The following is a 24,463-nucleotide window of genomic DNA, read 5'->3' on the forward strand; positions in this document are numbered from 1 at the left end:
GCCCAAACCAGCAGAATTATCTGGAAAACTCCTGGCTGTGTATGGTACCACTGTGTGCCACCAGACAGCCTGATTACCTGCTTGATCACTAGAACTATGTGCTAGCATTCATATCTACACATTACAAGTGCACCTGGAAATAATTTTCATTTGCTTGAAAACATTCTCTTCTTCTAACATATGCCAACATAACAAGCATTTGAAAAAGTGCAACTTAAACTGCAATCCTATACATACTTACCTGGAAGTAAGTCCCTATTGAAATAAATGGAACTTACTTCTGGGTAAACATGCATAGGATTGTGCTGTCCGTTTTGCCAATCCACTGATTTCTGGCAATGGGACAAATATTTAGTGCACCCAAAGCATTCACTTATAGGACCAAAGCAGGTGGCAGAAATATAAAATAAGAACAAATCAATACATTATGTAAAAAATATCTTCACAAAAGAATGCCTTCCTTCTAGATACAAGTGCAGTTGGACCTCGTTATCCACAGGGAACTGATCTTCAAAAACCTCAGTCCATTGGGTGCTAGACATTTCAGAGATTCCATTTTCCTTCCAGTGAAATAACACACCTATGTAATGCTGGTGTCTTGACAGTGTAAACAGTGGGAGCACACAGAGTTGCCTGCACTCTGGGCTTGGATTTTCTTTTCTCCAGAGATCCACCAAAACCAAGGCCGAGTATAATCTAGAACAGGGCAATCCAACTTCTGACAGCTGGTGGAGGGGGGGGGCACATGACCCTGGTGTGATCCTCCAACTGCACAGATGTGGAAGTAATTGGCAGTGACATGATGATGTAACTTCCAGTTACTTCCAGGTTTGGAGCTACCAAAGTCACTTGGAAGGCATGGTTGTGTTAAAGCAGGGGTGACCAAACCCCGGCCCGGGGGCCACATGCGGCCCTCGAGGTCTCTCAATGCGGCCCTCAGGGAACCCCCAGTCTCCAATGAGCCTCTGGCCCTCCAGAGATTTGTTGGAGCCCACACTGGCCCAATGCAACTGCTCTCAGCATGAGGGTGACTGTTTGACCTCTTGCGTGAGCTGTGGGATGAGAGCTTCCTGCACTGCTTGCTGTTTCACATCTGTGATGCAGTAGCAACAGCAAAGGAAAGGCCAGCCTTGCTTTGTGCAAGGCCTTTTATAGGCCTTGAGCTATTGCAAGACCTTCGTTCATTCATATTAGTTTATCTTTAATATATTCATTTATGTAAACTAATGTAAATCAATTCTTTTTTTTCCCAGCCCCCAACACAGTGTCAGAGAGATGATGTGGCCCTCCTAACAAAAACTTTGGACACCCCTGTGTTAAAGAAATGCAGGATTGATGATCCTGTCATAACTCATTTTTAATCATTTTATTTGGCTGATTATTGAGTTGCATCATGTGATCAATTGTAGTTTCATGGGCTATTGGCTTAGTTTAGTAGAACTTGAAAAAAGCATTCCCATGAGAAAATGAAAATCTTGTCTTCCTACATTCCAAAAGAAATGCTGGATAAAAGAGATAAGAAATCTGTGTAGGCTCAAAAATAGGTGCCCCTTCCTCAGGAATGCAGCAGTGAATCCTCAAGGAAAAAGGATGCTACCATCTGTAAGAAGATAGTATGTTCCTGAATATGCATGGATTATTGGTTTAGTAAGTATATCTACTCAGAGAAGCAGTGTATTGTTTTAAGTTCTGATTGGTCCTAATGTAAAACCTTACCTTATTTGGCATGAAGCCAGATTTCTCTGTAGTAATGCATATGTAAAAAAATTGATGTGAATGAAGTATAAAAAATTTGAATTATCTTTGTTCTGCATGCCTGTTCTCTCCATCCCTGTCTGTGTCTACTCAGATGTAAGTCCTATCATGGTCAATAGGGCTTGCTCCTGTGTAGGTGGGACAGTTGTTTTAATAACATAAAAAGTTCCTGAAACAAATGCAGCTTAGCATGATAAATCTTCACTTAGCTGGAAAAGAACCATGAGGAAGGTTTTTAACTTTCTCACACAGTTGGAGGCAGATGTGATGGTAGGTATGGAGGGACTTTTCAGTTTTCCTGCCATGCCTTCCCAGCTTCTCCTTCTTCAAAGAAGAAGCTAGAATAGCATGGCAGGGAGACTGAAAAGCCATTGAAGCAGGAGGAGTCGGTGGATGGTGGCTGCAGTGGAACTTTTGAGGGCTGCCAAAAAAGGCCACAGACGGCCAGCAGGCTGCATGTTGGACCACCCTGATCTAGAAGATGGTGTGATTTGGATAAGCATGTAACAGCTGGGAAAAGCAACATGTTTTTAGCAGCATATTTTAAATATTATGCCCTGGTTTTACAATGTTGTGACCCATTAAATGTATAAAAGAAAGACTGATAACTAGATTAATCCACTTTACTCATTCCCAATACTGCTGTTGTATTTTTTTAATGCTATGCTATCTTTTTTAATGCTATTGAACACACTATGGTATGTTCAATAATTTAATGCACTAATAAATTAAAAACAAGTAAAAGCTATTTTCCAGACAAAGCAATACACCCAAGAAGAACTTACTGTCATACTTAAAGGTGATATTAAGCAGCCCAGTATTCTTTCCAATTGGTGATAAACCCTGAAAAGAAACAAGAGGAAAATGATAGTGAAAAACAAGCTATTCAAAAAATCTTGCCATTTAAAAACAGAAGACAATAATAATAACTTCCGAATGCTTTGCAGAGATCCTGCACCAGCCAGAAACAGCCTTCCTGACGACAGTCCCGCTGAAGACAGTAGGCTAAGTGCAGAGTAAACATGCATGAGGTTTGTACTGTGCACTCCTTTGAGATAAATGAAGCTTATGCATGCATAACAGTTATTAGAATTGCACCCCTATAGCCCAATCCTAAGTACACATAATGCTACCAAAATGCATGTTCTGGAGGCGTGACACACTTTCCAGCTGTCACAAACATGACACAGGACATTGTAGATTGGCCACCGGCCGAAGTGACATGCAGCTGAATTCACAAAGCGATGAGCCAGGGACACCTACCACCACAGGTATGACTGTGCAGAAGGCAGGAGGAAGATAGAGTGGAACGTGGTGGGAATCAATGCAACAGACCGGAAACAGGAGTAGGGAGGAGGGTGGGTTCAGCAGCAGCTGTAATCATCAAATCCTCACCCGCTTCCTGGGCTCAATCTTCTCTCACTGGTCCATGTGGACTTGTGCCACTGATATCTCCTACCATGGGCTTACCCTGGGGCAAGGGAATGAACATTTCCTTACCCTGAGGAAGCCACTAGAGGCTGAACCTCCCACTGGATGCAGTAGATGCACAGGGAATTACAGAGGTTTGGGCAGTTACCGAAGTTATCTCGAAAGCTTTTAAATAAAGGTCAACAAAGAAGACTGTGCATATACTGAGATTCTGCAGGCATCTATGAAAAGTGCAGCACTGTCACAGATTCAGCTTCCTGAGAAATTCTACCTTCATTTTGAAAAACATTTCCAGTATGGGCACCCCCCCCCCATATCAGTGGATCTGGATTCAGTTATCCATGGTTTCAGTTATCCACAGTTCCCATGGATTCTGGGAGTCCACTTTAAAAATGTATAGAAAGTGTGTGCTGGTTGGGACAGCAGATAAACAGCTGGGGGTCCTGCTCACGCCACAGAATTCATTCAGCCCATGCCAGAGATGACAGCAGGGGCGGTTCAGGGGTGGATCATAGCAGGCAAAATTGGAATGGAAGGGGGAGGATCCCGGCAGCAGCAGCAGCACATGCCCCTTTTCCCAGACCAACACACCAGCTGCTTCTCCTCAGATTTATGCTAGGTGGCACAGGTCCAAGGAGAACCACTGGCGGCCAGTTGGACCACTGCAGTATGCAGTGCCAGCTCCATCAGCAGAGCCGATGCCATGGACTGGTGGGGGATAGAATTGGGCTGTTATACAAATTACAGAATTCAGCTCTTCTTGGCCCATAAACTGAATTGCCTGGAACAGAATTTTCATTTACCCACCCTTTCCTAAAACAGGCACCAGGACCCAGGTTTTGAATGAAAAAGTTACATTTGTTGCTGGTATAAATCAGACAATTCCACTTATACCAGCTGATATGTACTAACAATAGATGCAAAAAAACTGCTGTTCGTTCTAGATCAATGTGTGAGATCTCAACAGCAGCTAAAGCTATTCTTTTACAATAGCTTCTGGGCACCTTTAATTAGGATCAGTTGCTTCTAGTCTAGGTTATCAACCATCCAGACTCTTAGACCTGGAACTACTGCTGGACTAGACTCCTGCATTCTTTACTGATTAAAGAGCATTGACTTGCCTTGAGGGTTTTCCCAAGATCATTTATACATATGTACAACCACCCCACCCCCACTCCCCAAAAACACCCCACGACTGGTAAAGACCTGGAGCAATAATGGCAAATGCAAGTATCTACTCAGTTTAATTATTCTTTCCCTAAATAAACAGTATTAGCTGCAATGAGACTGGATTTAACTGAAGTACAAAAATATTTTGTATTAACTTGTACATAAAAAATTGGAAAAAAAAAATAGCCAGCACTATTTCTAGGGGATGGAGAAAAACACAAAGTATTAGCTAGCACTTGGAAATCGTTCATATTGTAAAGAAATCAACAAAGGAAATTAGATTTCCAGATTTCTGCTTATGTGCAGTCTACATAAAAAGTATTTTTCCCCCTTGGAAACACTCTTACTTGAACACTGTCCTTTTGCCTCCCTTTTAATATCAATAATGGAAGCAGGAGAACAAACAGTGAAATAATAACCATATTATCTTACTACAGTTGATTATTTCCTTTCTTTCAGAAAGTTTTTTGCAAAACCTGCCTGGACAGCTTCTCCAAAGCACCCTTCAGCACTATTCTTGGCCTCCAGGATTGTGGCAGAAAAACCAAGCATTGTTTTCCATTCTCTCTGTACAATCAATGGATTAAATTCATTCCCTGCCTCCTAGGGAGTCGCAACACAAATGATTTTAAGTTGGGGGCTCCAGAGTAAAAAGTTTGTTTTTCACTTCAAGTGGCTTTTCATCCTGTGGGAATTTATCGGTGAACTGTTTTGCTGGCAAGAAGAACAAATGCAAGTCGTATTCTTATGTTTCAGCTTCCAGCCATTCATGGTGAAAACCTTGCCAGTTGCCAAGCGGACTTTCTCTATTTAAGGTGGATAAATAAATATTCAGAATTTGTAAATATACTTCAGTAGTTGGCAGTTAGTTGTAGTCATAGCATTGCTTTAAAGAGTCCAGATGCTTTTATTCACTTTGAGGAAAACTGCTAGGCACTGTAACAAGAGTGTGGATACCCATTTCAATAGCATTCCAGACAGAATGTTTTAGAGAGAAGGGTATCATCCCAAAACATGTGAGCAAAATCAAGTTCCTGGCATTTTCAGCCACTACCTAGTAGGAATAATACGTCCAACACATGCAGAGGAATCTGGAAGGCACAGTTTAGATATACTTGTCTTGGGGCCCAATCCTAACCAACTTCCCAGCACTGATGTAGCTGGGCCAATAGGGTATGCACTGCATCCTGAAGTGAAGAGGATCACAGTAGCCTTCTCAAGGTAAGGAAACATTTGTTCCCTATAGGATGTATTACCTCTCTTAAGCCACTATACAAAAACCCCCTGAACAACTGTATAATCTTGTGCCATGTTAGATTTACTTTCTGCAAAGTATGAAGTTATATAGACAGCACATTGTATCTTGTTCTCTTGCATCTTGTTCTCCCAGCCCTCCCCATGTCCCCCAGACCCCCACAGCCTAGCTTGGCCAGCACAAACTAACCTGCTCCTGCCTCCACAGGCCAGCGCACCTCCGTGTGCTGGCACAGCTTACTCAGAGGGAGGCACAAAATGTGCTTTATGGCACATTTGCGACCTTCCCAGGCTGACGCAAGGGACTTGCGCCAGCCCAGAGCACAGTTAGGACTGTGCCCTTAGGGCCCAATCCTATCCAACTTTCCAGCACCGGTGCAGCCGCAATGCAGTTCCAAGATAAGGGAACAAATATTTCCTTACCATGTGGAGGCCTCTGTGACTTCCTCTCCACCAAAGGATGCAGCACAAACTCCATTGGCACGGCTGCACTGGCACTAGAAAATTGGATAGGATTGGGCCCTAAGGCCCCCCCCCCCCCCAAATATGTCACCTTACTAACAACTTGTTGCAGCAGTTCTCAAACTTTTAGCACAGGGACCCACTTTTTAGAATGCCAATCTGTCCAGGACCCACCAGAAGTGATGTCATGGCCAGAAGTGATATCATCAAGCAAATTAAAATAAATAATTATGAATAATTAAAGTAAAGTAAAACAATTAAAGAAGGGGAAGCCCGCCATGTTCCACCAAGTGAATTTTCTCTGTAGCCTTCCTACAATACCCCTCCACTAAAAAAAAATCAAGTGAGATTTTCAGCCCTACCCAGTGCAACGTTAAATTTAAGTTCTTATGTTTAAACCATATCACTATCAGGTTCCACCTGGCTTTGGAAGTCTTAAAAAGGCTTGCTTTTGCCTTACCAGCTGAAGCCTCTGTTTTAATCTTTTTATGAGGGGAGCTTCCTTCTGGAGCATTTGTTGAGCTCCATGTTCATCAGATTGGGAGCATTCTGCTGGCCTCGCATTCCCCTTTGCTTTATCTGACCACGAGCCAAGGCACTTTTGCTTACTCATGAGTAAATGCAACCATGTGGCTCAGTTTTGCTTTCCATAGGGCACAATACATTCATCAACTTGGAGGGAGGGACTTCCTTCTCAAGTGTTTTTTGGGGGATGCGTTCATCGGATTGGGACCATTCTGATGTCATTGGATTCCTCTCAGCCTATCCTTTCTGGTGGATCTTGGCAAGGTTGCCTACTCACAAGTAAATGTGCGATATGGCTCAGTTTCACTTTCTATAGGGCTCCATGCCTTTTTTGTTTTCTGGTTTTTTGGCCATAACTTTTGATAGAATGGAGATATTTTACATCCAGTTTTTTTCATTGCATTCTGCTGTAAATTTTGCATCCAGCGGTTTATAACATGATGGTATTATTCCTAACCACTGCAATTTTAGTGATTTTGGTCTCTACTGCATGTCACCCCCTGTGCACATCACCCACACCCCCCCCTAGTGACGCCACTGCCTCTTGGCTTTCCAAAAGTTAGCAAGAACTATACTTTTTAAGGCAGGTCTTCAAGCTGGATATTACTGCACCCATCACTTTTGATTTTTGCTCCTGCAGTTCAGTGCTTCTTAGAAAGTTTGTTCTTCAAAAGTTTTAAACATTGTTATACTGAAAGGCTGCATGCTGCTCTGGGAACTTTGCTCTGATAGGAGCATATAAATGTTATGAATAAACAGGAAAAACAAAAAAAGAAAACATTCAATTTACACTTCTACTGAATTTTCCAAGGATTTTGAGAAAAACAACAATTTGGATTATAAGATATTGTTTGAACAAATATGCATGACCTACATAAAACCTTGAAATCAGGGTTAAGCTAAAAATCATAGTCAATTATGACTCTGACTTATATACCAAATCAGACAACGCAGGGCCCAATCCAATCCAACTTTCTAGCACCAATGCAGCAGCAATGCAGCCCTGAGATAAGGGAACAAATGTTCCCATACCTTGAAAAGACCTGCATGACTGTCCTCCTACCACAGGATACAGTGCACACCCTGTTGGCATAGCTGCATTAACACTGCAAAGTTGGATAGGATTGGGCCCTGATCCATCTAGCCCAGTGCAGTCTACTCCAGCTAATAGTAGCTTTCTGAAGTCCTAGTCAGATATTTCACTGTCTTGCTGCCTGTATGTCCTATGATTGGAGATGCCAGCAATTGAACCTAGGATCATTGTGCATGCAAAACATGTGCTCCCCCACTCAGTCATGGCCCTTCCACCCACTCTTTCACAGTCATCTGCGGAACTCAAAAATCATGGTCCAAATTAGAATTGAAGCACAATTGTAGGGGGCCAGGTATGGTAATGGTTCTATACTAAACAAAAGGATACTGTATCGTCAAAAAACAAGCATGAACCTGCAACACTGCTCACTAACTTTAGAATTTGAAAGCAGGTGTAAGCAAGGAAAACCAATGCACCCAAGTGAAATTAGCATCTGAGTTAAATCTCTTTTAAAGAGATGTAAACTGCTACTTAAAGGATCAAAACAGATACTGTTTAGTGCTTTCAGAGTGCACCTTGTAATCTAGCTACCCTGTCTAACTGCCTTTTCATTTGCTTATCTTATCTTTAGCTTTAAGCATATCAAGTTTAAAAAGGTTTCCTGAAGCAGGAAGGAAACAAAATTACCTCCCAGTAGTCTCCTCTGTTGTTACTCATTTGTGCCTTATTAGAGGCAGAGGAAAATATTTTCAGTCATTTCCTGTCCACCACCACATAGGCCAACCAGTAAGAGTGAAAAAAATAAATGTATGACCCAATCCTATTGGGGCCAGCTAACAGGAGAACTCACTTACAGCTGGCACTGACAGCTGTAAAGCAGTCAGTCAGCCGTAAAAGGGGCTTGGGCAGTGTTCGAACATGCAGGTAGGTGTTATCCTTTCCATGTGCTCCAGAAAACACCCACGACAGAGATGAGGTGGCAGAGGGTGTGGGACAGGGTGAGGGGAAGGTGGAACAAGGTTGCAGTGGGGGGAGGGCACAACGAATTGGTGATGGGGCAGGGGATGGATGGATGGATTGGGTCAAGGAAAGGAGTGGGTTTGGTGGCAGTGGCAGCTGCTGAATCCTAACCCCCTTCCAGGACCCAATCCCCTTCCGGGACCCGATCCCACAGCGCAGATCCATGCAGATGCACCAGCGATACAAATATAAGGCAGCAGTGTCATCAGTCCATACTGGCTGCTACTAGCCATTCCACAATGGCATGCATGCATAGTGTCATTCCAGCATCCCACATCTTGTAAGGCTTCCTCCTGCCAGTCACATTTGATCAAATGTATACAGGCAGACTCTCCCCCTATTCGCAGATTCAGTTATCCAAGGATGGGGGGGTGCCTATTACATTACCTTTGTTTTATTTTAGAAATGCTTGTATTGTAGGCACTTCTTGTTTAAAAGTCCTGTTTAACTGAAGAACGAGATGTGCAGGCAACCAGTATGCATGCTAGAGGGCGACTAACAGGAAACTGCAAGCTCTTCTACAAGAAAACACAGGTAATGTAATGGGCATGCGGGAATGTGTGCATTGGGGCCGCTATCCATACAGATGTCCCCTGTATTTGCAGGGGGGCTAAACAGAATGGGGGCCTGCCTGAACTATTTTCAGCCGCACCATCAATGTTGACAGAGGTAAAAGAGTGCTTAGGCACAGAAAGAATCATAGCAGAAAAAGAACCTCTCTTCCATAACTGTAAGTTGCTTCCAGAAATCCTAAGGATAACTGGAACCAAACGTAATATCCTTAATTCTCTTGCAAGTCAGACGCATTTGAAATCTAATACATTTATTTAGGACGGAGATACCAGGTATGCACTATTTGGACCTCTGCCTATTCAAACCCAGCCAGAGACCTTAGTAAAGAATAAGGGCCTTCAACCGGCCAAGGGCTAAACTAAACTACCTACCTAACCTACCTGTTAGGACCTTTTTCCTTATATGCTTTGAACTTGAAAGCATACTGCTTTGTCCCCCAAGCATATGACTTTAATAAAACACCTACAGACACATGGCTTGAAATTCAAACTACCAAGCAGCTATGCTATTTAATTAGCTGCAATTAAGACTTGTTTCAGATATATCTTCAACTATAAATGTATTGCCTCGGGGCTACACAGTCTTTGTCAATTAGCCGCTAACATTTGTTGAACTTACGGGCAGCTTTTAATTTGTTCTGATTATTGCTAAATAGCAAGTCCCCCTAGCCTGGAGCTTTTTCAATAAAATCCCTTTGGTCCACACACCATAACTGAGAAATAGCACAGAGATATGAAACAATCAGAAGTTTCTTGAATGGGAAAAAGAATCTCATCAATTTTTTTAAAATGCTAATTTAACAAAAGGTAAAATGGCATGATCCTAGGAGCTGATCACATTCAAGAAAAGAACAAGCATGGTGATTTTCCAACTGGCATCGGACTCAAACTGCAGGAGAATATCATGTGTGCATGTAGTCAGGATGGCCACAGCATCCTCCAACTTTATAGAGGTTTTTTAGGCTGTCAAGGACACCATGCTGGAATCTGTCATTGGGCTTGGCAATGTGCAGTCAGTCATTGAGGGTTTTGACATCAAGGAATTCATGAACTGTGTTGGCACCCTGGACAGAAGTCACATCCCCCAGTCCCGTGTATAAGTAAGGGGACAAACGATTATCTCAACCACAAGATGTACCACGCTGACATGTTGCAGGCAGAGGTGGACTCCAGGGCAATGCTCTTGGACATTTTAATGGGGGCACCTAGTAGATATGATGATGTGGGGTTTTGGTTTTTTTAAGCTGTTCTGATTATTAGTGTTTTGATAAAGAGTTCAAAAATAGTCCTCACTGGCACGTTAATGTGGTCCACAGTAGCAACAGCTTTTTACCCACAAGTATTGGCAGACATACATGCTGGGGGGGGGGTTTGCACAGCCCCCCAAATATTCACAGAAATATAGCTTCCTTCTAAAATGAGTCAATGCAGATCACAGATCAAACACAAAATACTTCCAACCCTTTCTCTTCTACTCACCACAAGCAATGGAGAGGAGTCAGCTGCCTTTGAAAAGCAAGATGAGGGGCTGTGGCAAGAAAGATTTCCCCAGGAGGGTGGTCTAGTGCACTGTCCAAACTCATGGATATTGAGATCCAAGTGGGTTTTGCAACCGCACTTTCAAAACCCCATGTGGAAAAATCCAAATTCACAGATTAGGAGGGTGGAAAATGGCAAAGAGATACTTGGATGTTCCACAGCACGAAACCCACATAAGTACTGCTTCCTTTTGGCAACCTTCAGTCTCGAAAGACTATGGTATCGCGCTCTGAAAGGCTGTTCTGGAACAGCGTCTAGTGTGGCTGAAAAGGCCAATCCGGGAGTGACAATCCCTTCCACACCGGGAGCAAGTGCAGTCTGTCCCTGGTCTGTCTCCCTGGCTATGGGCCTTCCTTCTTTGCCTCTTAGCCTCAGACTGTTGGCCAAGTGTCTCTTCAAACTGGGAAAGGCCATGCTGCACAGCCTGCCTCCAAGCGGGCCGCTCAGAGGCCAGGGTTTCCCACTTGTTGAGGTCCACTCCTAAGGCCTTCAGATCCCTCTTGCAGATGTCCTTGTATCGCAGCTGTGGTCTACCTGTAGGGCGCTTTCCTTGCACGAGTTCTCCATAGAGGAGAACCTTTGGGATCCGGCCATCATCCATTCTCACGACATGACCGAGCCAATGCTTCCTAATGTGCACTTATTTCATGGAAAATACTCCTCACCACATGGATTGCTGCATGTGTAGTTTGGGCCTCAGCTACTGCAAAATGAATTCTAAAATTATTATTATTATTAAGGAGCTCAGGGCAGATTGCAGACTTTCTTTCTCACCCATTTCATCTTCACACCAATCTTGTGAGGTAGGTTAGGCTAAGAGATGGTGAAAATGGCCTAAGCCACTGGTGAGTTTCATGACTGCGTGATTATTTGAACCCAGGTCTCCTAGGCTATAGTTCCACAATGACTTAGCACTATACCATGCTCTGTAAGGTAAGCACTACTTGGGTTACAGTCAATGTGTAAACAGAATGATGCAATAATGTGGACATCTGCTGAGATATACCATCAATTTTAACATAGGCACCAAGACATAGGTCTGTGCTTGTGCTAATTATAAAGAGATTGGGTCATGGAGGTAGGAAATCATTATCCTCAAAGCATAGCCCTGTGCACTAGACCAAAACAGCAATCACAATTTATCCTTCACATGTTGTTAATTAACACACACATGTTCCTAATTTCATGCTCCCACAAGGCAAACTGAAGGAACAATTGGTCTTGAGTTTAAAACTTGAAGAGAGCAATGATCAATAATACTTGCAAATGCTGTTACATTAAACCGAAGATTCTACATTTGAAATAGTCAAGCTCTAAAGATGGTTCAAATGACTGAAATTTCTGATAGGTAGGTTTATGTAAATTGATGTTTAGTGCTACATTTTCCCTACAACTCTACCTAAAGCATAAATAAATAGATCAACTTCCCTCACATTCGTATGCACTAGGTATTTAACAGCAGAATTAAATTTGCAAGTACCTACAAGAGCCTGTCCTTTTCTACTCATATTCTATGTGTGCATATATTATATGTGTGCATATTCTTTCTAAAGTACTACTTGTCTTACCATTAAGTAATTATGTCTATTGGACTATCATTGCAGTTTGCAAACCATTTATTCAAAAACCATTCAAGAAATGCACAAAATCTTTCTGTAATATCTCAACCCTTCTGGACCCTTCCTCACAATACGCCTATGGAATGTTTCAAAAAATCATACAGTCATACCTCCAATAACGCCGCTTCTTTTAGCATCAATTTGTTACAGCAATCTTTGTCATGGCATGATTGACAGTCATGCTGACCAATGATAGCAGTGCATTCTGGGTCAATCAGTGCCCGTTTCCTGTCTATTGGATGACTCCAATAGTGCTTTATTTTTGGGGAATGTACCCTCCACACTATCCAATGTATTGCTGTAAGTGCTGGGAGGCACAGGTATGAGTGCATTTGAGACCCAGTATGACCCACTGGATAAAGAACAAGTATTGAGACTGTGGAAATTTGGGTTAATTTTTTCTCTCTATCATGAACACCTCCTGCTGGGTGAGTAAATGTACAGAACAATCTGTAAATAAGAGTGCCATATATTAATGGGAACTTTGATAACGTTCCTAGCAGTAACTTCACATTCACCTGTTAGCCATGTTAAAAAAACAAACCAAAAAAACCCAGAAAACCAAATAGGAGCAAAGCATACTTACAGTATACAATACACTGATCTTGGTTACAATCCAAAGAGGTACAGAACTTATCTTGTGTGAAGGCTAACCAAGAGGAAAACAGGAGTAGTTGTACACTATACGGTTAATCCAATACTTCAAAAATTGATTTTGAAGTTAATCTGTCAGTAGATTAAGAGGGTAGGTACTTAGGAAGGACTCACTCACGCACACACAGTTCTACACATGATTAGCATCTGAACCAGTGAATGGATTCCGATGCAGCAAAGCATTTGATGTTGAATAATATGCAAATTCTACCTTTAGTTTCATCTTTAAGGATCCACTCACACCTGCAAATTATAATCTAATGCTGCAATTATCAAGCCAAGCATTGAATACTAATTTGTGAACATGATTTTAGCCTTTGTTCTATAACCACTCCTCTTCAGTATGCCCACACAGGATAGGTCCTAAAATGGAGTACAAGTTTACGATCATGTGGCCTTTTCAGCCACACTAGACGCTGTGCCAGAACCACCTTTCAGAGCGCGATACCATAGTCTTTCGAGACTGAAGGTTGCCAATACAAAGGTCTTCTGTGGAATTTTAAAAATTAAAGTCACTGTACAAAAACCCCTAAATGACTAATCTTGTGCCATGTTAGTGTTAGATTTGCTTTCTGCAAAGTACAAAGTTATATAGACAGCACATTGCATCTTGTTCTCATTTGTAGTGCATAACAATTGTGCCTTGTACACTGAACACTGACTTTGAGAGGAAATGAGCAGGGTCTGGCCTACACATGCAGCTGTAAGGAGATGAGAATGTACTGCTAGATTTCTGAGGTAGTAAAACAGAATGTACCATTTCAAACTTCAGGTGGAAGATCATGTTTTTGTATGCTCTCCTATGTAAACAATAGAAAAGAACTAGCATAGCAGTAAGAGAGCTGGTCTCAAACCTCTCCCTGTGTGTGTGTGTGTGTGTGTGTAAGATTCAAAACTAGCAGTTCCCATCTGCAATCTGGTAGTACAGCCCACTTTACCACATCATTCTACTACATGTGTAGGCCAGGCCTCATGAGAATGAATGAGCACATACACTACAGTCGCACTGCCAACTGAATTTGATGCTAAGAATTTGATGTGTAATGAAGCACAATGCTCCTGCTTCACAGGGTGGAGGCAGCTGGAGTGTTGCCTATAGATATGGTTGATACCGGAATCCATATAAGGGCCTGAAGTCAGTGAACGAACTCAGATATCATATAGTGCCATGGCTGAATTCTGGTTTCATATGACATTTCCTTGTTTCAAGAGCATGCACTCTGACTCTCCTTCACATGCCGGGGTAAAAATTCTATGTCCAGTAATGCTCAAATCAAACAATCCTGGCTCATTCTAACCAAAGTCTGTGAAACACATTCACATTTTGGCTTCAGATTGTGGCTTATTTGCAGGGATGGGCACTTGACTCGTGGTGACTTGACTCAAGTCACCCAAAAACATGTTTTTGGACTCATATTGACTTGAGTTGTGGATGTTGCTGACCGTGACTCGTTTCAGGGCCAGTGACTCTAAAAATGAGTCAGGACTCAAAGTGACTCAAGTGCCTATATCATGTGTGAGTGTTCTTGCTTTAAAAAAACCTTGCGCTGAAAAACCTTATGGGGCGATCCAGAAGCCAGTGTTCAGAAGGACGGCAGCAGCAGGGTAGGTTGGTTTCAGGAGGCAGGGGCTGGGGGGGTTGAGGGGAGGATGGAAGCTTAAGGGGTTTTGATGGTGTTGTTTTGTTTTGGCTGCACAAGACATTTCTCAAAATGATTCATGACTTGACTCAAAAGACTCAAAATTTTTCATGAGTCAAGTCATGAAGGCCACACGTTACAACTCGTGAGTTGAGTTGAGGGGTCACTGACTCAGGACTCGGCTGGGACTCATGAAATTGAGCACATCCCTGCTTATTTGTAAACTTTGATTAGAATAAGGATCATTCAGTTCAGGTAACAACAGCCAGAATTCTAAATATTCTAAGTCAGTGTTTCTCAACCAGTAGTACAGGTACCACCAGAGGTACTTGAGGTAGTGGCACGTGGTACTCACTGGACACCTGCCACCCAGTAGTGAGACCAGGAACATGACATAACAAACAGCAGTAAGAGGCTCAGCTTAGTGGAGAGAGCTTCACAGCATGCTTTTTTCTATGCTCGAAAAAGCCTTCCCATCCACCTTGAGTCTCTTACAGGTGTTTGTCACATCACATCTGGCCTCCCAACTTAGAAGTAACTGGTGATGATGTCATTGCCAGTTGCTTCTGGTTGTACTTTGAATAGGTAGACCATGTGAAATGGTATGGTGCTGGACAAACCTTGAGAAATACTGTTCTAAGCCAATGCTGGAAGTAAAATCCTTCCTCTTCTCACATGCAAAGGTGATTAATTCTGGCACTGCATAACTTCTGAACCAGATGTATGTTTCTTCTAGTTTTCTCAACATGAAACCCAAGAGAGTATTTTTCGACTGCAACTTTGCCTGAACTTGTACTGAACTGACAACTATTATCTTTTTGGTTCTAAAGAAAAATTGAAAAGGCAGTGTTTTTTGCTGGAAAAATATTTACTGGTGTGAATCTTTAAGTTACAAACTAGTCCTATCCTCAAGATACACCAACAAATGTCTACGTATACTGGCACACTGACAGGCCCACCAGCACAGAAGTCCACCTACCAATGGATATACCACAGACACCAGAGCAACACTGGGGAAATGTTGGGCCTACATAGCTCAGACACTGGACTAAGTCCACTAGCAGAGAGGTCAAAACAGGAAGGAGAGTGGGGCATAATGTGGCAGCAACAAGATGAAAGTGAGGTCTCAGGACAGAGAGGGATGGATATTGAAAGTTATGCTGGCAGGTACCAACAAGATGCAAAGAGCACGGACGGTGTGCATGTGGCTACCTAGGCAGGCAGCTGCAATAGGTGCCCTGTACCACAGGCCAGTCAGGTGTTTTACCCCATGTATATGCACATGACACCTATCCCTAGCTTGTGACTAGGTCCTTGAATGATAAAAGTATTCATTATTTATTCATATTGTTGGTACTAAATGGGGACCTGTGCTAGCAGCCAAGAATCTGTGCCATCCTTGCACAAATGTATAGGAGAAAGTCCTCCATCACTTCAAATGTAGTGTCTGATTAGTTTTCTAATTCTGTTTGGACACTATGCTGATGGACCAATGCCAGCACAATCACTCCCATATCCTAAGCCTGTTTGAGAGTCACCTATTTGAGAGCCACTGATATTAACCGGGTGCTAAGATTTTGCAGCCAAAACAAATGCAGGCAATCAAAACACAGAACTAGTAATACGAGAATTAAACAAAGGTGTTCATTGTTTGCCAGCAGACAAAGAAGCATCCAAGACAAAAATTAAGATTCCTACCTCTGTGAGAACTACATATCCTTCAATAAAATGTCTGCATCGCAGGGGAACAACCCTTCTACAACATTACATCCTACCTGGAATAGAATTTCTATGCATTTTTGCATTGGGGGGAAGAAAGCTATATAGCCATAAATTGGTATTTATATTAGATTAGAAATATAGTTGGCTACTTGCATGTTACTTCGACATAGACAACTAAAAGCACCCATGTGTCAACTTCACCAGCCCTATATACAGAGGGACCCATATCCGTGGATCTCATAACCAAAGTTTTAGTTAACTGTGGATCAGATCTGTGAGCCCCTCCAGCACACCCCCTCTGGAGGCGAGGGCAGCTAAGCTCCCTTCGCCTCCAGAGGCTTTCTGAGGCACACAGAGGCTGCCTGCAACCACCGGAGGCCACTGTGGGCCTCAGAATGGCCTAAAATGCAAAAAAAAATAAAAAAAAAAATAAAAAGACTTCTGGTTTTAAGATAAAACAGATAGACATGTTTAATGCCTTATAAGGCATTGGGAAGCCTGCGGAAGCCCCAGATGGAGGCCTAGGGCCTCCCAATGCCTTTTAAGACATTAAAAAAGGTCACTACCAGAAGTTGCTTTAAAAAAAAATTTTGAGTCCATTCTTAGGCCTGCAGCAGCTGCAGGTAGTCACATGCAGCATCTGTGAACATAAGAATATAAGAACATAAGAACAGCCCCACAGGATCAGGCCATAGGCCCATCTAGTCCAGCTTCCTGTATCTCACAGTGGCCCACCAAATGCCCCAGGGAGCACCCCAGATAACAAGAGACCTCATCCTGGTGCCCCCCCCTTGCATCTGGCATTCTGACATAACCCATTTCTAAAATCAGGAGGTTGCGCATACACATCATGGCTTGTAACCCGTAATGGATTTTTCCTCCAGAAACATGTCCAATTCCCTTTTAAAGGCGTCCAGGCCAGATACCATCACCACATCCTGTGGCAAGGAGTTCCACAGACCAACCACACGCTGAGTAATGAAATATTTTTTTTGTCTGTTCTAACTCTCCCAACACTCAATTTTAGTGGATGTCCCCTGGTTCTGGTGGTATGTGAGCCTCAGAAAGCCTCCGGAGGGGAGGAGAGCCCAGCTCCTGTCACCTCTGTAGGGTGGGGAGTAATCTCCAGTTATCCATGGTTTCATTTAACTGCAAGGGGTTCCAGAACACGGGCATGCCTATACAGAGAGAATATCTCATTAGCAGCAACAGCCTTCTGAATATACACAGAGATAGACATATACACATTCACTGCACACAATTGTGCAAACATGGGTGTCACGGGGTGGCTCGACCCCCCCCCCATGCGAGAGAACTTACCAGGGTTGGGGAGGGTCAAGCAGCCCTGCGGAGGACCTGTTGTGACCTGGGAGGAAAGGCAAGGAGGCAGCCGTCCATGCCCTGTGGCAGCAGAGGAAGCAGCCAGGCGAACCTCCAGACGGAGGCCTGGAACCTACCGCACTGGCTGGGCCGGGCAGGAGGCTTGTCGCGGAAGCGGCAGATGGAGGCAGCCCGCAACAAAGCCGCCCGTTTGGTCTTCCCACGGGGCCGAGATCTAATGAGATCACGGCCCAGGAGCGAGGCCAGAAGGAGTGGAGCCAAACCAGCAGGCTGGAGGGCTCATAAGGAGCCTGGGCTGGGGAAGGAGAGGTCGCTTCTCCCCAGGCTGCACCAGAGTCCAGGGGGTGCTGCACAGGGCTTCAGCTCCGTCCCTACCCAAGCCTTACCCGACCTGAAAAGGGTCCGCGGGACCCCAGCCTTGGAGGGAGGGAACCGACCCTGGGGGCCCCCAGGATCGGGACCCGCCAAGGCTCCCCAAGACTATCTGCCTCCCTCAGAAGGAAGGTGGCCAGTGGCTCCGAGGCCCAGTGTGCCAGGACAGCCTGCAACCCCAGAGGGGGAAGAAGGGGCCAGACTTACCTCAGGGGATCCCTGGAAGGCATCCAGACTGACCCCAGTCCTGGTGCAAGGCGCCAGTCCAGTTTTCCTCGAGGCTACACCACCACTCACCTGCATCGGCCGGGGCCACCCCATGCCAGGAGGGAAGGAAGAGGGGGCAGCAGGGGCACTATGTGTGGGAAGAGACCGGCATTTTTCTGTGTAAGAGCCCTGTGAAGTAACAGGGCTCCATGAATGTGAAAAGACCCAAGTAAACAGATTCTGCAAACTAGTCTTCTTGACTCCTTGTGTTGCTGCATCCCACTGCAGCCACCATTTTCCCCAAGTAAGTGCTGCCGAGGTGCCAAGCCCCCAGGGGGAGGAGCCCATATCCCAGATGGATATCACAATGGGATACAACAATTTTATACAGGGAAGTGACATTCCTACTTACAAGGCTTTAACCTTAAGTGAAAGAATCCTATTTTTTCCTGTTTCCTGAGGGAACAGAATTGTACTATGGTCTCTGTCATTCTTTTCAGTTCTGCTCCTTGGTTGATTAAGATATGGCCTCATCAGTGCGCTTGCTGACAAACTTTGCTTTTGCACATCCAGGCCTCCATGCAGCTGCTGCAACATTTGAATCCCACATGCATTGTCCAGACTGAACATTAAGTATCTACCTCAGTACCAGCACACATACCTAAGTATGGAACATCCAACCCAGCTAGCTTGAGATGGGAAGCAGATCCAGATCATGACTGCAGCTGCAATGGAACTCCCAGCTGTGTAGAAGCAGTTTTCAACAGTAACTACACAGCTGTGCTAACTTTTAAAATTATCCCCACTCTATGACTATGGGGAAGATGGCAGACATTTTATTTATACTCCTATATTATATGACATATACAATGATGGCAATTATGGACAGAAAATGCTTCAACAAACTGAAACATCAGTTGAGTTGGGGTTCAGGGAGATCTCTACATGGGACTCCAGTCTCAGGCTGCAGACCAATGAAATACTGACACAGAGGTTGCAGTGGATATTTCTCCTTCTCCTGTGGGGCGAGCCTGGTTTCCTCACAACCCCCACCTTTGCAATGAAATTGACAGGAACGTCAGGCTGGCTCATCCCTTCCTCCATGTCCACTCTGGCTGTCATTGTTTGTTTTGTTCCAGTATCCTGTGTTTGTTCATTCAGGTACAGCCCAGTGCTACGGAGAATTGGGCAGCTGTCCATAACTCTTTGCAACAGCGGAAGACACTTCTGCTGTCACAAAATGGTCACCAACAGTGGGCAAAGTGCTCCATTGGTGGCCATTGGCGGATCCATCCATCACTTGACCTGTCCACAGCCACCAGAGCACATATGGCTGCAGAGGGGGCAGAACAAGGCAGGGAAGGGGAGGGATGGGGAGTGGGGAGATTGCGCAGGGGGTGTTTCTGACAGCAATGGTGCAGGCCAAATCCTTTCTTCCCTTTTAAGCAGCCTCCCTGCTACTTTCTATTTTATTCTCAGAACCACCTTGTGTGGTAAATATGACCAAGCAGTAGTGACTAGCCCAAGATCATCCAGTGAATCTTATGGCTGAGGTAGGATTTGAACCCAGGTCTCAAACTTCCTCCAGATCCATATTTACAATCCGAACTCACAACAGACTTTTCATCTAGCCCTCTGCATGCAATGGGCTACCTGAAACATATATGTTAATATACTTTTTGTGGAATTCTAAAGAAAATTAAGAATAAAATTTCTCAAGTATTAGCACATTACTCTTGAACAATTTGTCCTCAGTTAATACGTTGTGTTGTCTGGTACATCTATTAGCTTCTTCCTCTGGGAGGGAAGAAGCTTTGTTCTCATGTTAACACAGTTAATGTTTTGACTTCCTGAGCACAATACAGCCTTCCAGGGAGTAATCTTCTTGGTGACCTGATCTAGTCACTAGATACTTCCTTTTCTTTCACATTTCCAGACGCTTCACATTTGTGCCCTGCTTCCAAATTCTCTTGAAGATTACATAGATCTCTTCCGCTACTCCCAAAACCAGAAGAATATAATATGGTGAACTTAACATTAAAAACAAAAAAAGAATTGCTGCCTGAAATTTTAACTTCCAAAAAGTGAGCACACTCATAACAGATCATCCTACTTACCTACCCGCACTTTAGGGACCACACTGAGCCACCAGGGGCCTTATGGCACTTCCACACTTCTGGGTCAGTCTGGAGGCCAGCGCAGGGGATTTGTGCTGGCCCAGGGCACTCTTTGGATTGCACTTTTAGTAAGACTACCTTAGAGTCTCTGGTTATGTAACACTTTGATTCAAAAAAGTCACTGAATTGCTGGTAAACCAGCATGGCTATAGCTATATGCAAAACAGTTACTATGTATAATTAAAACTGAGATTTTAATTTCAAGTTCTAAGAACAGAACGCCATACATTTCCCCTTTTTTTGGCACACTTTTCTGAGATTTAACTGCCATTTGCATGCAACAAAATGAATTGGTCAAACAATTTGGCATGCAATGTTGTGTCCTCATGCAAAATTGTAACCCAGAAGTTTAAACTCATAGCAGAAACCAAAGGATTCTTGCCTCTAAATACACTGCAGCACTTGTCTTTTAGTCCATTTCACTTTGGCTCTCAGTGTGTTTCTCTTGGAAATAATTTTCCCTGAATTGTGTCCCTTGTATTTAAATGCACACACTCTGCATTAGTGCACAACTGGTTTTGCATGGCCAAGAGACCTTCGGGCTTGTGGTTCTTGCACTGAAATCCAATGTGTCACACAACAAACAACTTTTAAAGCCAAAGAGACATTCACAAAAAGTAGTTGGTGACATTCATGTACAAGAATAATGTCATCTTCTAGTCAAACATCCTTCAAGGCAGTTAACAATAGAAGTGTAATAATAAAAATAATCATAGAACTAAAACATGCTGAAACCAGGAACAAATGCACATAAAACAATGAACAAAATCATACCAAGAATGAAGCCCAAAGGCTTGTCGAAAGAGCCAAGTCTTTGCCATCTGCCAGAAGATGAGCAGAAGAATGAACAAGGTCTGCCAAGAAAGGGCATTCCAAAGTTCAGATGCCACAACTGAGAAGGCCCTGTCTCATGGGCCCACTCATTGTAACCCTGGCAGTGATGGGGTAACCTGTAAGGCTTCTAATGTTGATCCAACTGCAAAGGCAGATTCACATCACAGAAGGAAGCAATATTTAAAATACAGCATGTTTATTTGCAGTTCAAAGGAAAAGTCAAAGGAATGCCCATGGCTTGGGTATGCAATCTCCGTATTCTTCTTTTTGGTATTCTTTACATTTTTGTCTTTTACTGCAATGGAGCTTTGCTGAGCAAAGGTCTTGTTTACCAAAAAAGCAAATGCTTGTGCTGTTCTGTTACTGTCCTACATAATAGTATGTGTCTGTAGTGAAAATGCAGTTTTAGATGTGAGCTGAAAAGTTATCTAAGAGCTAGGGAAGAGCTCTACGGACTGAATTTAGGTCAATTTCATCATGTGTGAGCATTTTCAACTTTTGTGCATGCCTGTTGGTATCAGTTATTAAAGCCATTCATGATGAAATTATGAAAGGAAAAAGGAATACTGTACTGTCAAAAGATATCAGAATCCTTACCCAGACATACTCCATTAGTACAACAGAGAATGACCCAACAGAGGGGAAACTATTGTTGCTGCCTTTCATCTTGTCAGCAGGTGTGGTTCTCCAGCAGAGAGCTGAACGCTAAACAATGCTGGCAAAGGACCCATTTAGATTCTCCAATGAATTAACACCAAGCAAAGTATATAATGGAACTATTTGAAGCCAGTATGAGGCAGGAAATATGGGAAGGAACTGAAGAACCATCATGTAATGCCTTTGCACGGAAACAGATGATAAAACCATCCCTGTGAAGAGCTAGGCCTACAGTGACAGACATATGGCTAAAATATGGAACAAGATTGTTCCAAGGCAATTTTGTTGTTGTGTGTTCTCCAGCTGTATAGCAAAACAACGGTCCCATGCAGATAGGATGATAAGAGCAGCACTCACTGCATGGAACACGGACAGAAGTACACCTGCTAGCAAAGTCATCTGACTCTTCCCTGCAAGTACTTGCCTGCAAACAAACACCAAATTAAGTGAGATGGGGAGACAGGATTGGACAGCTCACTGGGGAGGTGGCAGGCCAGGTCAGGCGCTCCCCCTTCCTGGTTCCACCTATTGACTGTTGTTCCTATCATAATGCCTGCATAAAGCTAGAGTAGATTTTCAATCTCTATTGTTATACATTTTATGAACACCCTGAGGAAGTTCTTAAATGATCTCAGTGGTATTATTGCTGCCCTGGCGACAACAGAATACATTCGCTCCCACATGGTCTCCCTAACAGGAACCATTTCCCACTTCTGTGTAGTCTTCTCCCAATCATGCTGTCAAAGTAATACATATAAAAATTGTTGTCACCTGGAGTTGGGATGACTTGGGGAAGACTTTGGCCAAGCAAAAGTATCATACAGATGTATGATACTTTGGTTGGTGGTAGCTATTTCCATTAAGGTTATATGGTGCCTTTAAAAAGCATGCACCAGTATGGATGAATTTTAAGAAACAACACCTGGATACTTAAGGCTGCCATTCCAGTTTCAGAGTCCATGTCTGGATGCTTCAGCAGCTGTGTGAGAACAAAAGGACTCCCCAACCTGCTTTAGCAAGCAGGACTTTAATTCCTCAATAGAAAGTAATTAAGATTTTTTTGTTGTTGTTTTAATCTGAGCAGTAAAGTAAGCAAATAAAACATTCATGACATACAATTTCACAGTTTAGGTTTTTAAATCTTGGTGGTGTTTAGTTTAGTCTCTTGAGGAGGATTAGCTACAAACTGGTTTACAGCAGAGTCACTGAACAAGTAAAGGCTGGTAATTCGCGGGAACCATAAACAATACTATCTTTATAGCAATGTTGGCAGGGAGACTTACTTAAAGACAAAACAATTCTAAAAACCACCACATACTACCTGTAACTGAAGGCTTAGCCTACACAGCACAAATGCTCTGGAGTCTTCAATCAGATTCAGGAATGTATGCTAGAAAAAAAAAAAGATACTGTTCTGATTTTTAAAGCTTTTTGCAAGTTGTTTTCTCCTGAACAGAACTGAAATGCCACATTTAATTGTTCTTCAAGTTGGAGAAGTGTTCAGAGTTAACATTCTCGCCAGCATATCAAAGTTTCACTATCACACTAGTATGGCTAGGAGACTAGGGGCCCAATCCTATCCAATTTTCTAGCACCGGTGCAGCCGCAATGCAGCCCCAAGGTAAGGGAACAAATGTTCCCATACCTTAAGGAAACCTCTGTGATTGCTGCCCCACCACAAGATGCAGTGCATGCCCCATTGGCACAGTTGCACCAGCACTGGAAAACTGGATAGGATTGGGCTCTGGGTGGGAAAAACTGAGGGCTTGCATTGATTAACAGTAGAAATAAAGCAAGAAATAAAACTCCTTTCTAGACTATTTCAGAAATAAAAACATCTGGTAGTTGATACAACTGCCCCAGCAGTGACCTATATTCAAGGAGCAGCAACCTGCCAATGGTTCCAGGCAAGTGCTCTAAAACTTGCTCTACCAATTGTTTTGGAGAAAAGATAAAAGAATTTCAATATCAACCACTTCCTCTACTGTCCACTTAGGTATAAACATAGGAAGCCAGAGGAGCATAGGAAGCATGGCACACAGACTCTGTCTCCAAGGCCTTTGCAAGCACCTGGAGATAGGCCAACAGATGGTTTCAATAGATTCCTCAGGAATGGAAGAAAATGAAGTATGCACATTTTAGGGGGAAAAAATGCAAATTCCGTCATTAGTTTTCTTAATACCTATACCATGCTAAGGAGCTGGAACAGATTTCAGGGGAAGGAATGAGAAGTATTATAAAGAAACACACATTGCAACAGTGTGCTTGGCAACTTTGAACGCGTATCTTAGAATTTGAAATCATTTTTAATTCTTCTCATTGGAGAAATACTCCTGCTACAAACAAACCCTCCTTTTCACCCAAGAAAAACTGGGAAGAGCAGAGAGCTTTATAAACATGCAAAGACAGCCTTCAAGTCAATTTCCTCCCTGTTCTTAACTCCCCCTAGGGTAAAAGGGAAGTTATTACCCAGACCACA

The 24,463-nt window shown here is 43.3% G+C and overlaps 1 protein-coding gene across 1 annotated transcript in view; it reads right to left on the reverse strand.

Moving 5' to 3' along the window:
* The window catches only part of IL17RD (interleukin 17 receptor D), a 63,194-nt gene that overhangs the window by 20,516 nt on the left and 18,215 nt on the right, over nucleotides 1-24,463 (reverse strand). The window contains exon 2 of the mRNA XM_066616954.1: nucleotides 2,541-2,598. Coding sequence (XP_066473051.1) covers nucleotides 2,541-2,598 — 58 coding nt within the window. The remainder of the gene's footprint in view (nucleotides 1-2,540; nucleotides 2,599-24,463) is intronic.

Source organism: Tiliqua scincoides, chromosome 2 (assembly GCF_035046505.1).
Source record: "Tiliqua scincoides isolate rTilSci1 chromosome 2, rTilSci1.hap2, whole genome shotgun sequence".
Lineage (NCBI taxonomy): Eukaryota > Metazoa > Chordata > Lepidosauria > Squamata > Scincidae > Tiliqua > Tiliqua scincoides.